The sequence below is a fragment of the Lepidothrix coronata genome, unplaced genomic scaffold (assembly GCF_001604755.1).
Source record: "Lepidothrix coronata isolate B3197 unplaced genomic scaffold, Lepidothrix_coronata-1.0 Scaffold165, whole genome shotgun sequence".
In the NCBI taxonomy this organism is placed as follows: Eukaryota; Metazoa; Chordata; class Aves; order Passeriformes; family Pipridae; genus Lepidothrix; species Lepidothrix coronata.
In genome coordinates, this window is record NW_016690345.1 from 1,725,729 (window position 1) to 1,741,013 (window position 15,285).

At 45.9% G+C, this 15,285-nt stretch overlaps 2 protein-coding genes across 11 annotated transcripts in view; one reads left to right on the forward strand and one right to left on the reverse strand.

The window, feature by feature from the left end:
- The window catches only part of CPS1 (carbamoyl-phosphate synthase 1), a 326,177-nt gene extending 321,790 nt beyond the window's left edge, over positions 1 to 4,387 (forward strand). For all 8 annotated transcript variants that reach the window (XR_001877123.1, XR_001877125.1, XR_001877126.1 and 5 more), the window contains 2 exons: positions 632 to 765; positions 4,277 to 4,387. The gene's annotated coding sequence lies outside the window, so the exon portion shown is untranslated. The remainder of the gene's footprint in view (positions 1 to 631; positions 766 to 4,276) is intronic.
- Positions 3,476 to 15,285, reverse strand: part of ERBB4 (erb-b2 receptor tyrosine kinase 4) — a 374,576-nt gene continuing 362,766 nt past the window's right edge. For all 3 annotated transcript variants that reach the window (XM_017829495.1, XM_017829493.1, XM_017829494.1), the window contains 2 exons: positions 14,428 to 14,719; positions 3,476 to 11,911 (listed from right to left, as the gene is read on the reverse strand). In XM_017829495.1, coding sequence (XP_017684984.1) covers positions 11,475 to 11,911; positions 14,428 to 14,719 — 729 coding nt within the window. In that variant the 3' untranslated portion in view covers positions 3,476 to 11,474. The remainder of the gene's footprint in view (positions 11,912 to 14,427; positions 14,720 to 15,285) is intronic.

Consider the following 15,285-nt stretch of genomic DNA (forward strand, 5'->3'; position numbering starts at 1 on the left):
TCTCAGATACACAAACAATTCCTAAGTCTGGCAGAACACCACATTAGGTGAGGGACTCACCCTGCTCCTGGGGGGCTGAGCATGCCCAGGGCACACAGCTCCCTGCAGACTGGCAGCAGAGATGCAGCACCCTCAGACAGGCACAGACTGGGGGGGCTTCTGCTGCATTTCTTATTTGGAAATGACATTTTACAGACAGTGGTGCAGATGGGGTGGCCTTTGGGTAAGACTGATGTCACTATTGAGCATTAAGCCATGTTAAGTATGTATTCCTTAACTATGGTTTATTTTCCTTGGCTTGGCAGGATTCTGGGTTGCCACAGCTCCTTTGAAACATAAAGCAGTGATGTGGCATTTAGTGTAGTAATCAACTGGGCAGCCCATAACGTGTCATCTGCTATGTTAGAAGGTAATAGAAGAAGGAAACAACTCCTCTGTGGAAAATTGCTTCCATACATAAAAAAGGAGGAGTGAAGGACAGGTCATTTCCATCCCCAGGGGATGCTTTGTGCCCCTCAGAGGCAATGGTGCACAGGACCACTCACTGTTGACTGACCCGGTGTTTGAGTAGTTGGATCCTGCTGCTGGCAAGCTGGATTTCACTGGAGCTGTGTCTATGTTTGCTTTCCAGGTTGCCTTCTCTGTGCTGTGCTGCAGTGTGTGATGCCTTCAGCCACAGTTCAGCTGCTGAGAAAGGCAGGGGGAGTTCTGCAGTCCTCAGTCCAAACTGGACCGTCAGAGCCAGAGAAACAGAGAAAGACACAGGTGCTAAAGCAGTAGGTCACAAAAGAGATCAGTTAGTTGGCTTCTCACTCAGTACAGTGAGAAGTACTTCATACCCCCTGCCCTCCCCTGTTCCCATCCCACCCCGGTCCTGTTCCCTGCCTTGCCAGGAGCACATTTTGGTACAGGGGTCTGAAAAATCATGACTATTTCTATTTTGTGGTTTCCATTGTAGTAATTCATCTGTTCAGCTCTGCACAAGGCCCTTGAATGGGGCACAGCAGCACACACCTGTGTGACAGGAAAAAAAGAGGATTACTGTGGGGATGGCTGAAAGGAAAATATGATCCCTTTGCTTGTTGCTACAATCTTGTTGACTTGCCCATGCATTGCAGGAAGCAATTCATACAGATTTTCTTTGCATAATAATAGTAAAGGCTTTTTGTTTTGTGGAAAACGCAAAGAGTAGGGGAGAGGATTTATCACAGGGACAGGCACAGTCTTGGCAGAAAGTTTATATACCATTTATGCAAAATCACTTCCTGCTGCCCAAATGTTGTCTCTCTGTGATCCAGCATGGTGGAGAGGGTCATGTGAAGGGCTTGGGCTCAAAGGTTGTGTTGAACTCTTATTTCACTGCTGGCTCATAACAGGAGAGAGAGAGGGCAGTAGCTGGGCTTTGCTAAGACCAGCCTGCTACACAGCTTTACTTGGTGTTGGTGTTACTTTGGGTTTTTTAACTGCTTTTTGCATATGGCCTGTGTTAAAGGTCATGATTAACATGCTTGACACCTCCTGGATTTGTGCAGCCCAATCCTGTTGTCCCAGTGCTCTGGTGACCCCCAGCATTAGCTACTGGCAGGGGTGTAGCAGTAGAAACACACACTTTTACAGTTTGTTTTTTTTTTCTTCCTGGTAAGTAAAGGAGGCTTTTTTCAGTTGTGCTGGCTGTTTGTCAGCTGCTCTTTCTGGAGAGGTGAACAGGCATGACAGGTTGGAGGTACGGAATGGGTGTCCCTTCAGAGTTGCTGAGCAAGGACTTTAGACAGACTTGACTGGTAGGAGTTCAACCCAGCAATGCCCTACTCCGGTGGGGAAGATGGTTTTGAATGGAGGGTGGCAAACAGCATGGAAAGAGTTTTCTAATTTTTATTTTTTTTAATAAAGACTCATGCCAGCTCCCTGAGCTGGGCTTGCAGGTGTGCCAGGGAACTTAACCCAGCTGTTCCCAGCAGTATTATCTCTTGGAGGATGTGGAGGCTCCCTGCAGTCCCAGGGGCTCTTCCAGGGGCAAATTATTCTCACAGACATTCATGACTGCCCACAAAATTTGCCGTTATGTCCCCTGTCCCCCATCATGTCATAGCTACCATCTTCCATGTCAATTTTCTCTGTGGCTGCTGAGGCAGTCTGGGTGTTATGTGGTGGCCCATGGACTGGGACATCCCCTTGGTGGATGCAAGATCAACTTTCTTCAGCAATGAGGCCTCAGGTTTAAGTAATTTCCTATGCTTGTGTCCATCTGATTCATGAGTGACACAGGGCTGCAGAGAACTTCATCCCCATTAGTGCAGCATGAAACTGCTTGCAAAAGCTAAACTGTGCTTTTTAGTCCCACCTTGAACACCTGAATTCCATGGCCTTTGCTGAGTTTCCCTGAATGAGCTGCAGGGGGTTTTAAATTAATATATAATAAGAGTGGGTTGATTACTCCTTTCTTTTACTTTTTTGGTCAGGTAAATAAAACCCACCTGGGGAAAGGGGGCAGGGGGAGGTGCGTGTATTAAAACTTGTATTGCTCATGTCTCTGGTCTTAATTTATTCTGAAGTATTGCTGCAGTTCTGATGTTATATTGTGAAGATGTTTCGTGATGTCAGCTCTCAGCCTTTGCATCAGGCACTGTTTCCTCTGTGTGGTACTTCATTAGCTGGAGCCTCTCAGGGCGTGTGTGCCCCTGGGCGCAGGCCAGGCATGGGAAGGGCCCCATGGTGCGGAGATGGATGCAGTGCCAGGGGCACGGTGCCACAGCCTGCTGCCATCCTGTACAGGGGCGGGCTTGCAGCAGCACTGTTTTGCTTCACCCACCCTCCCCCCACGGAAAATATAGTTGATATTACCTACAGCTGTAAAGCATGAACGCGTAATAATGTTACCCTAACCCCCCTTCAGCAAGCAGTACTGTTACAAACAGCTTGTGCTCCTGGCAGCGCTCCCTGAAGGTAGGAGAGAAGGTACCAGCACTGGCACAGCCACTCAGGGAATTGTGTGTGTCTGCAATGACCTTTCCAGGCTGCTGGGGATAAAATGTTGAGGTCACTCATGAAAGAAAGAGTTGCAATCCAGGGACACTGGAGTGTTTTAAAATGCGCCTCAAAGAGCCAAATGACCTTTACAGTTTCTTGATAAATGTAAAATGCTTTCCAGAGGCCTGGTAATGCAGGGCTAATGCTCTCTGGGCAGTGAGGCAGACTGGGGGCAGTGGGGGGGGTGTTTAGGGGTGTGTGTGAGTGTTGAGTGCAGCAGTGTGTGGGGGAGTGTGTATGTAGGGGTGTGTGTAGCTTGATAGTTGTGTGTGGGTGGGTGGGTAGGTGGGGATGTGTGTAGGGGTGTGTGTTGGGGTGTGTGGCTGCCCCAGCTCAGGGCCACCCCAGGGCTTTCCCCAAACAGGGTCTGAGGCTGTGGATGTGGGAAGTCCATGGCACTGGCAATGCTCAAGCCCCTCGATAAGAGATTTCACATGTGCACAGAGACTTTGTTTCATATTTTATTGAATTTCATTTATATTAAATTAAAAATATATTTCTGACAGATTCATGTAACAAAAAGGCAGAACAGTTCTCAAGTTGTTCAGCTGGGATGAGTGTGGGTTGATGCAAGGTGGGTCGCAGTCTACATTTGCCTTAACAAACAGATACAGCTCTACCCCAAGGGCCATGAGGAGAAACTCGGGGCTGGCACATGGGCAGGGGGAGAATAGAACCACACAAAGAGAAGATCCACAGGTTTCTTCCCAGCCTCCAAACAAGACAAAAGGGGAGGGAAGGAAAAAAAGAAAAAAACAAGAAACCATGAAAAGAAGGGAAATTATGCTAAATTATGCTAATATTAACCCAGGTCAGTAAGTATTTTAGCAGTGTATAATCCTTGATAGCTAAAATATGAGGAACAAAAGGTTAAAGTAACATTACGCCACACACAATTGGCTTATCCTACTGTGTAAGCAAGTGCAGAAAGTCTGAACACACCACAATAGTGCTAAAACACAGAATCACATAGAATGCCAAAAATGGTACTTCTAAACAAAACCAGAGAGTGGGAAGGGAGAGAAAGGAAAGGGGGAGGAGCGGCTTAAATCACAAGCAAATTACCTATATACAAATCAACCCTAAGGACAATTATGTTCCAAATAATGGTGTCCACAAGGAAAATAAAAGCAACATTATCCTTATTTACAAATGCAACTAGCTGTGTCTTTAACAAGCTATAAAAATACTATTCACATTTTCAAAGTAACATACAGTAGTTTTTGTATTTTTTTTATTTTTATTTCAGAAAGGCAGCTAACTCTGAATGCATCACTTTGCAAGAAATGAATGTCTTCTCCAACATGCTGACACTTCTCTTCTTCTGAAGGTACTTCATAAGGCAGAAGTATTTTTGTTTTGTCTCTCTGTGCTTTGAGAACACGGAGAATTGGCTAAAACCCAGACCCCCCACCATCTCTGTGTCATGGCCATCTCCCATTGGGTGGCCAGGCTGGTTCCTTTGGGATGGACTGGCTGCAGTGACTGCAGGCACCATGACCAGGGTCTCTCCCAGGAGCTCGGTGCTATCCCTGTGTCTTCTCCTGGTGGAACCCTTTGATTCCAAGGGGACAGTAATGACATCCTCCAGGCCTGGGAATTTGAGCCTCATCAAAAAAACCTGGTGGTTCTGGACCACCAGGTCAGGAAATACAATTTGGCTACCTCTGTTCTTAGAAGGAGACTTCTTTTTGCCCTTAGTTTCCCTTCCCTACACTAGGCTCACTACCTCTTTAGAAATTCCAGCTTAGAATGTTGGGGAATTAGCAAAAACTGGGCAACAAAAGGGATTAAAACCATTGTGAATAATGTATCGAATGGGTATCAATTTCCAACATTAAAATGCTATAAAAAAATTACTTGTTTTCTCATTGACTTTCATTTTCCTCTTCATTACCCCACCACAAAAAGACAAGTACCCAGCACCTACCTCCAGTCCCATGTCCAAAGGAACGGTGGTTTTGTGCATTCAAAGTTAGCTACCCCCTACACAGCTGCTCAGTTAATAATCGACCCATTTAACAGCAGGACCAGTTTATGCTACATATGTCAGAGTACCTTACCTCGAAAGAACGGCATACATATCTACACTGAACTTATAAAATACCAGTCACAGTTCGGTACCGCGGTTATCCCAAAAGGGTTTAGTCTTCGGAGTGCTATGGACAATACAGTGTTTTCCCTCTAAGAGGGCTCAAAGGTTGGGCTGGGGCCCAAACTGCTGGCAAACGACAGCCAATGGCTCCATGTACCTGTGGCCCTGGTCACACCTGAGCCACCAGCCAGAGGGTGCTGGGTGGGATGTGCCTTTGCCCTGGTGGGGTCATCCACAACACAGCTGGAACACAATTTCATGGCTTTTTTTATTGAAGAGGGGAGAAGAACTGGGATGTAATTACACTGCCTAATGCCTTACAAAGCTCCCCTTAAAACCGCTCTCAACCAAGGCCCACAAAGCTCACTCCTAAAATTAAATAATAAAAAAAGGGAAAAAAAAAAAAAAGCAGCTTTGACTCCTCTTGTTTCTATTGGGATCATGTCCTTGGGTTTTCCCCTCACACCTTTTCCTGGCCTGTTGGCAAAGACCCCAGCTGGAGGATACCCTGGGTGGAAGGCATCCCTCTGGCTCTGCTTAGGAGGTGAGATTGGCTACAGTTCAAGCAAGTCCTACCACCATCAGTCAGAACTGAACACTCACAAAGTTTCCCAAAAGATGCTATATATTGTCCAAATCTACAGGCAGCTCCCAACCATCACTGCAAGCACCACTGACAACAGCCTCACCTGTCCATGATCTCCTCAAGAGCAATGAATCCACCATCAGAACAACCTACTAATCCACACAGTGGTAAAATAAAATTGTGCTAAAACAAAATTAAAACAAAGGTGGAGACATGATTTTTTGACATTTTATAGCGGTGCTTGTAGCCACAAAGCTGTTATTTGTTCCCACTTGTAATGCTGATGACCTTTTCTACCAGTGTAACAAACACTTAGCAACAGGCAGAAAATAAAAGAGGGAATCTTGCACACACAGTGATACTGCACAGTGCCTTCCCTGTGAGACAACCACAGCTCCCTGCACATGATGAAGCACGAGCATTACACCAACCACCTCAGCCTGCACAGCCTTGGTTTTCTAAAATACAATCTGAACCCAAATCCAAGATTTTATGTAACCACAGACGAGCTGTTTTGTCAGCAGCAGAGGTCTAAGGTTCACAACAGTGAGAATATTGCAAGTGACAGAGCTAGAAATGAGCAGAGTCTTCGTGTATCACCGTCTTTTGAAAAAGCCTTGAGAAGGGAACTCAAGATGGCACCGTCCCCTCTGAGGTGCTCTCTAAGAGCCAAAGGGGTTTCTGATAACCAGAGGCCTGGCTCTCATTTATGTAAAATCCTCTGTTCCATCCATCACCCTCCAGTCAGCCTTCCAAGAAGGTAAACACCAACCTGAGCTCCATAGTTCTAAAACATGCTTGAGAAATCAGGGAGGAAGCCTTGAGACACGAGCTGAACAAGATGAGGGAAACACCCATCCCAATAAGTGGGCGCTGCCCAGTGGTGAGGCCCTGGGCACTTCTGGTGCTCCCACTCCCTCCCCCAAAAAGGGTGGGCAGATACAGGGTGTGAGTGTCCGAGTCCCCATGCTTGTGGGTGCTGCAGTGGCTGCTACCCCTTCCAGAAGGGGACACCTGCCCCAAGTGCACAGGGCTGCCAGGGAAGCACAGCTTACTGGGATGCCTTCAGTTACTCTGAGGAATTACACAACCAACAGCCTGACTTGTGCCAGTCTCCTGATCTCCCAGATGGAATAAAGGAGTTCAAACAACCCTGTCATTCCTTTAGCTGCCACCATGATGCACAACACCTACACAGACACCCCATCAAACAAAAAGGATTTTTCCTTTAATATCTGAGGTTCCCATATAGATCCATCCCCAAAACCAAGCTGTATTTCTGGGCTGACTCACCTCACAGCTTGTACTTCTCCCCCGTACTGCCCAGCTCTACTTAAAGCTATGGAAAGAGTGGATCCACAGAGTCATGGCTGAGCTGCTCTTCCAGAGTTGTCATTTTCTTTGCTTCTAGGTTGGGATTGGTTGTGGCTGAGGGGGAAGGAAATGCTCTCCCTCACAAGTCTTTAGTGGAAACTGGTATCAGATCATTGCAGATTAAGTCTTGCAGTCAAGAAACACATTTTCTACCAAATAAGTAGTACAACCAGGGTTAACACATCCTATCTTTGGACACAGAAAAAGATTTCGGGGCTGAGCTCAAGGTACCTGAAACAGACCCACATGGTGGCTCCTACTGTGGATATTAGCTCAGGTTTATTTCCATCTCTTACTGCCTGTGAGAGATGACCTGTTTGAAAGCAAGTTGTAAATACTCTGCTACATCTAAGTGAGTGGCCATGTAAGAATCCCTCCCAGCTATTTTGCAGAAAAAGAAAAATTTGAAAAGAGCTGAAGATGGGAACTTAAAAGTTGTTGTTTTCGGTCCATTGTGTTAGAGCAAGTCAATCAACTCCAGCATCCACGTCTGTTTGCAGTAACCCTCAGGTAGATAATAACAGCTAAGACAAGTATCACTGAAAGAGATTAGGAAAAAATAAGCTGTTGTTCTCTTTCCTTTAGTGTGTTTCTTTGTGCCTTGGACAACAGCTGATACACACTTGGGTAAAAACTTGCTCTTCAGAAGTTGGTCGCCACTCTTCTGTCATTCCTTCCCCATGATACGGGGAAGGAGAACATTCACAAATAGGAGACTGCATTAAAAAAAATCCATAAAACCCAAGTATTCCATGTTCTCTGTAGAACTAGAGAGTGAATTACCCCAAAGTGCTTCTGTTGATGCGCTCACCTGCTGCTTTGTGCTGACAAAATGCAGTTTGTGTGTGGAAATACCTGCTTTTCTCCCAAACCTGTCATTATTCATTAAAGAGCCTGGCCCTCATCTTTCACACCATAATACAGTTGAATGTTTGCCATGATTTTGCCATGTGCACCTACCCAATTCCTCTCATCAAGGGAAGCAGTGATACCCAGCGAGGTGAAGACATGAGTTAGGGCCAGCCAGATGTTTCTGCTGATCAGATTAAAGCAGCCAAACAGTTCTGCTCTCAGTTTCCCTTTTTACCTTCAACCATGGTTAAACTTTCCCTGTCAAAGAGACAAAAGCTGCCAGCATAGCTCAGAACTTCTCTTCCAGAGGAGAGGGGCAGGTCTGTGGGCTGTGTTCAGACAATTACTGCTCTTACTAGGGAGAAGAAGCCATTTAACCAGATGCCTCAGAACCAGGCAGGCTCATCTGCCGGGCAAGGGTCAGCTACTGGCATAGCAGGAAATCTAAGGGTCAGTTTTGGCAACTGCACTCAAACCAGCAGCTCAGAAAATTAAAAAAAAAAAAATAATTGTGTGTGGAGTCTTCCCTGATCACGAATCACTGTGTTCCTTAACCCTCTGCTATTCCAGACCCAGCTAGCACGGCTTGGCACTGCTCAGCCTGGCTGCCAGTCAGCCTTATCCTAAGGCAGGTCCCATTACAGCCTTCCTGCTGCCTCACTTCCAGGAACCTCTGCATTTCCACACTACTTAATATATTATAGTACACCCACAGTCAACAAATGAATAAATAATTCAAGTTTTGTAAGAAATAAAATGTTAAATTGTTAAACCCCACCATTATTTACATTTGGATTACTCGGCGGGCTTGTTTCCAACACTGGCACTACTTAACTACTAGAGGAACAAACAGGCCTCACCTTGTGTTAGCAGCTACATCCCAGCATCATCCTGCCCAGCTCCAGAGGTGTGTGTGCCTCTGCCCCAGCAGCCATTGAGAACACCTCTGAATTCAAGCATGTGACCGGTGCTGGGATTTTATTTCATTTTTTTTCTCCATTAGGAGTTACTCAGTAAAAAGACTTACTCAGGGACAAATCAACCCCTTTCTCTGGCACAGCCTCTCAGATGCAGGATGGTAACCATCTATCCCCTGTCAGTCATCTGTTGGCTGTTTTGTTCTGCCATGACAAACCACCTTGGTGCCACTTTGAACAGCCCAAAGATCTGTACCTGTTCTTGCTGTTTTCAGACCCTTCAGCTACATACTCAGTTTACAGGTTTAACATCCTCCCCCCGGGTGGTTCAAGCTGACTTGGACACACTTAATGCAGAAACAGGTTATTGGCTGAACCAGACTTGTGATCACACACAGTTTGTTTTCCATCTACAAGAGTAACAACCAACCCAGGTTTGAAATCTCTTCATACCTCTGTCAAGCTGACCCTGAGCCACCAAGCTTTGGGTAACTATTGCTCCTTCCTCTGCTTTCCTCAGATTAAAGGTGGCAAGCTGTTGGGATGGCAGGAATTCAGAGGAGGGTGATGCTATATCCAGAACAACTGGTTGTTGCTGGTTTTGTTGCCAGGTTAGGTCACCCCAAAGATCTTTGACTCTAACAGAACTGAAGTGCATAAACTGAAATACTGTTGTGTCACCCAAGACTGCCATCCATCAAGTATTGCTTCTTCCCCTTTAAAAACCTTGGTGGATAGAGACAGGCAGATCTTTAAAGGTACTTAATAGTTCCTTAAGATTTTTGGTGGGAAGTAGGTATGCAAATGCTCTTACACACACAGGTCTTGGTGAGTCAGGAGCAAGCCATCGGTGTCTCTGGCCCTTACACCTTCCTTCCCAGCTCCATCTGCCTCAGGTTGCTAAAAACGTCCAGAACTCTGGCTGAAAGAGATTTCAAAGAGGAGCAGGCCAGGGGACAGGGTGGGGGTGTCTACCTAAAAAATGAGTTTGATGAAAGCAGAACTAAGTGCAAGGAGACTGACTCATACTTATTTACATTTTTGACAGAAAGCTCTCCGAGTCATGCACGTTTTGACTTCTCAAACCTCATATGCACCATCTTCTGTGCCAGAGTAATCTTCCTTTTAGAAAAAAGGCATTGTTCTGTGCTGCAAGCCAGAGCAAGACATTTGCCTCCCCTGACCCATTCCAGGCCTTGCTCTGCTGTCCTTCACACAGCAGGAGTAAGACCTGGCTGCTCTGTCACTGTATTCTCTGAAGCAGTCAATCCATCGGCCTCTCTGAGCTGGCAGACATTGTTCCAAAGACTTGATTTGCTTCATTTTGGCATTTCCACAGTCATCCTTTACATATAATAACTTTTTTTTTTAATTTAAAATTATTATTTTGTATTTTGCTGGTCACTTCCATATTGCTTCATTCAAAATCCAGAAAACAGTTCAAATAAAATCATAGCTTAAGTGCAAACTAACTTTCCAGTGAACTGCTATGTGCATTTTCTCCAGTCCAGTATCTGTCTTCCAGTTTAAAGGACTCTTCCCACTACCACTCCACAGAACACCAGCAGACTCCAGGACCCCTATCAAACTCTCCAGTTCTCTGTCTTGTCCTCAGTGTTGCCTGACAGCATCCCCAACTCCCTTCATGGTCATGAAGAAGAAAAAGAGAGAAGAATTAGTGTAGGTCTTTCGAGGTGTTTAAAGTCAGCCAGTATAAAACAGGAAAGCAAAGCTTTTGGCGTACAAATCTTGGTTTCTTGGCCTGTTTTTTAGCTTCAAAAAGAACACGCTGGAGGTGTGGTTTTGTTACTCTCTTCTGAAAGGGGATTTGTGTTTAAAGTGTTTGTCCTGTTGGCACATATACAAAAATGGTTGTGTCATGTACCAGTTCTGAGTGGGAGTCTCTGTGGTGGGGAATTGGCATAAAATCATGGTGTGGCTCAGAAGAAGGGTTTAGCCATATACGGGAGTCACATCATCATTTCTTGGAAAGCCACAATGAAGACCTGAATGTTTATGAAAAGCCACGTTAGCCATTTTCAGTTGCTGGGATAGAAAGTGTTAGAGAAAGAAATTGGATCCTCAATCTCAATTACTATACTATCACACAGGATATAAAAATTGTCCATTTTTCACCCTGATGGAAACTGCATTGAGATTTCCAGGAATGCTGTACAGACTTTCATCAGTTCCTGCTGAAAGAATCAGCTGCTCTGTGGCTTTCCCTACAGTGTCTGGTTGAACCACTGAGAATGAACTCAACAGCAGGCAACACTGCCAGAGCCTTTCCTGGTGCCCACTGGCTTCTCTGAGTGTCAATCCGCTGGATTTGTGAAGAGTGAGAAAGGCCAGGTTGTACATGCCTTCTTTCAGTCTCTTTCCTTCCTTCTTTCCAGGTTCCCAACCCAATCTGCAATCAACTCCAAGACATCCTTTCACTTAGAAATATCAAAAATGAGTGAACTGGCAAGAAGAGGAAGCTTGTGGGAGAAAGAGAGGGAAGGAAGGAGGAAGGGAGGTTAGGGAGGGAGGGAGGACAGGGAGAGAGAGAAAAGGAGAGCAAGAGAGAAAGAGTGAGGCAGCTAAAAGGGGTTGCCTTTCCACTTCTGTGAGACCGCAGCCATTACACCACCGTATTTCGGTGTCTGTAGGGCGGTGGGGGCAGCACAGTGCCAGGCTTCAGGGAGAACTCGGAGAGGTATTCAGGATTCTCTGCCACAATGGGCCGGATCCGTCCATTCTGTTTGTAAAAGTATTTTGTGCTGTACTCCTGCAGGTAGTCCGGGTGCTGGAGGGTGCTTCGTGGGGGCAGGCTGTGGTTCCAGTAGTCTGGGTTGTCAAAGGCCTTCTTGGCTTTGTCTGGCAAATTGTTCTTCAGGTACTCGGCGTTTTCCAAGGTGTTTGCAAAAGTGTTGAGGTACAATGGCTCATTCACATACTCATCCTCTGCCTTGGGCTGCCCGTTCGGAGCATTGTGATACTCTGGGTTGTCCACAGCTTGGAGATCTCCATTCTTTCGTCGGGAAACAAATGGGTTCTCTTCCACTGGGTTTAGGTAATCTATGGAAAGATCAAAAATAAATCAGCCAAGAGAGGGAGTAATCCATCCTGTAGCAAGTATCATGTGACCAGAAACAGCACTTGGACTAGTGAGTCCTCTACCCCAGCCATTCCTAAAACTCCAGATGGGATCAGGAGCCAAATATGTTGAACACACACTAGCAAAAAGTGAAGTATTTACAAACTAAACAGACAATATGGGTTAAAACAGAGACCTCAGAAGACAAACTGACTCATCCAACTGGCCAACTAAACTACGGCTCTCCCTGAGCCATAGCCTGTGTGCTATTCTGGACTTCTCACTACACGATCTACAGATCCAAACATACTGACCGACTTCTGCTTATGCTGCTGACTCTCTCTGTGCAACCTTGGACCTACCAGCAAACCCTCTGCTCTGCAGTCTTTCCATCCAGAAAACTCTATAGAAATCTTAGTTAAGCCTCTCTGCACAAAACCCCAAGGGCTAACTTCTAAGACAGCTTCATTTCTAACAGAACAATTTTCCTGATTAAAGACCTTCCATCCCTGAAGGACAAAGGGCCTCAAAGCATTATTAAAAAAATGATTCGAATGAGCCCTGGACAAGGTAAAAGAGAGCCTTACATCAGCTGCAAAACAGGACTTGGAGCAGGTTACAGTTGCTTCAAATCACTTGTTGTGGATTAAAACCACAAAAAAATTGTAGCTGAACTGCAGAAAGGTTTTAAGGCATATGCTTGGAAATGGAAAATGCTTGCTTGCTTGCATGGAAAGCTTGACAGGAGGTGGGGAGGGAAGAGAAACATAAAGAGACTGGCTGTCCTAGGTTAAAAATGTGCACCTAGTAAGGGCTGTCCCACAGTCATAGACAGGTGACTGAGCCATGGAGCAGTGGATTTGCCAAGGGCCATGTTCTGCCTTGCTCTGTGTGTGATGAGGTCTCACTGCAGAACAGAAAAGCCAATGGGGCTGGGCAGGAGGAGGTCACCTGCAAGTGGGCTGCAAAGGGAACAGCTTGGAGGCAACACAGGGACAAGAGCATCTGGTGGTGGGACCCTTGCAGCAAGATGTCAAAGTATCCAGTTCATTCAAGGCTGGAAATCATCAAATCAAACCCACTTCCAGTATTAATTCTGCCTTTCACCTCCGTACAAACCAGAGTCTCCAGGCCACCACCATTACTGAGGGATGCTTTCAGCCTCTCTGTGCCACACTGGATGTCAACACAAGACCTCCATTTCCAGCAGCATGGTGCTGGTCAGGGGCTCTGCAGACACCCCAACCACAGAGTCCTGCCTGCAAGGAAATAGGCCCTGCCTGTTGCCACAAGGGTGGTCACGGTTTTCACTTCAGCTCTGGTTTTATCTAGGATGGGGCCAAAAATATTAGAGGCAAAAGTTCAAGACTCAGTGAACACCTTTGAACAGGCAGCTAAAATGTCACTGAATCTGAGGTGAGCAGGCACATGTGCACACACTTGGGTATAAAAGCACAGTGGGAATGTATGTTTTTTAGCAATGAGAGCCAAGAAGTGCTTTGATTTGAACCCTGCAGCTGGGACAGAACACACAGCATGTGTCTGTGCCCAGGGAATCAGGAAGGAGGTGCTTTCTCCTGAGCTGCTACTGCCACATCCCCGAGGGCTCAGGGAGCTTCTGTTCAGGGAACTCTGAGGATCTCCAGGGTGCACCCACATCTGAACATGTGTGTGGGCTCACAGAAACTAACTCTCACTGCAAAGGAGGTTGCTGAAGTGCAGGTCCATGAGTGGACTCCACAATTGCTACTGCTCCATTCCCACCATGGAACACAAAGGATAAGTGGCTTCCAAATTCTTAGCAAACACACTAGTGGCTTGGCATTTACATTTGCATTAATTAATTTTTTTAAAGGTAATGCAAAGGTTTGAGAGCAAATTAGTAATGACACATACCCTTACATATAAATGACGGCTGTCACTATTTAAAAAGGAAGAAATGAATGATGGCAAAGTGGGAAGTGCAGCACGCTGAGCTGGCACAGATCTAGGCAATCAACACCTTGCAGTGATGGTCTCTCTGAANATCTTGTTCTTTCAATCCTAAACTTCTCTTGGGTATAAAATGCCAACTGTGTATATTGGTTCTCTGATAGGTTCAACGTGACATTTATCAAACATGATGCCATGAAAATAAAAATCAATAAACAAAGCAAAGTGGGTACTCTGGCTGGCCAAAGGTAGATCTTTTTCTTGGAAATAACTGAAGATTTGAGTTTGGATAAGAAAGAGATTTGGTTTTCTTTCATTCTTCTTGTGATTCCTCAAAAAAAAATAAGTAAAAGGGGGAATTACCAAACTTGACGTATTGGCACATTTGAGCTTTTAAAGCAGAAAATTAAGAAAAGAAAACCAAATCCCCATGTGAAGAAATATTAACTTAGTCAGAATGCTTCAACATTGCTGGGTAACTAAATAGAGCCATTTTTGATGAAAAGCTGCTGATGTACAAAGAGAGGGAATGCAGTCAGACTAGACCAGAAAGACTATTTTTTACCTGTTTTAGGTTTGTCTCTCATCGGTGTCATGTACCCATCCTCATCCAGCTCTCCCCGGACGACCCGCTCGGGCATGAAGACTGTGGGGTCAGCACTGTACCTCTGGGTGCTGCTTTCCTCTTTTGCCAGGGTTGCCACTTGTTTTCGCAGTGTGCCATTACAGCAAGCGTCTTCAAAGATCTCTGCTGTGGCCCCCTGAGCAACTGGAGCTTCTGGTATTATGCAGCCTGGAGCTCTGTATGGCATCGGCACCTCTGCAGTGTAGCCACCATCCCGGTACACAAACTGGTTCTGTTGGAAAAGAGAAGACAGCACAGGAAAGGAGGGGACAGGGTTCAACAGCAAGTCATCGCTGTGCTCCTGTGCCTTTCCTGGCACACTTACTCAATAATGCTTTTCACCTGGCAGGTGAAGCCTTGTCTCCCCGTGCTGCGGGATCACCGGCAGCACGGGCTCTGTTGTGGACTGGCAAAGCATCCGTCTGCCCAGTGGTGCTCAGTGCTGGAAATGGGGCAGGAAACTTGTCTCCTACTAAGCATATGGAGGTTGGATATACACAGCTGCAGGAGGAAAACAAGGAATCTCCTCTTCTACTACTCTGGCAACATCCTCTGACTTCTGAGAAACCCTTAAACCTCATGTTAGGGAAATCTCCTGACTGGAGTCATTATCATCTCTGCTAATTCCTGAGCGGTATTCTTTTAGGGCGTACTGTGCTGCGAATCACAGGGTCACCCACATCCTGTGTAATTCCATCAGGAAGTGCATTTCAGGGTGGTGAACTGTGTTTGTATTGGCACCTCAACTCAATGGTTCGGCTCAATGACCATTTTGCTTGTCAGCAAGGGCATGAAAAG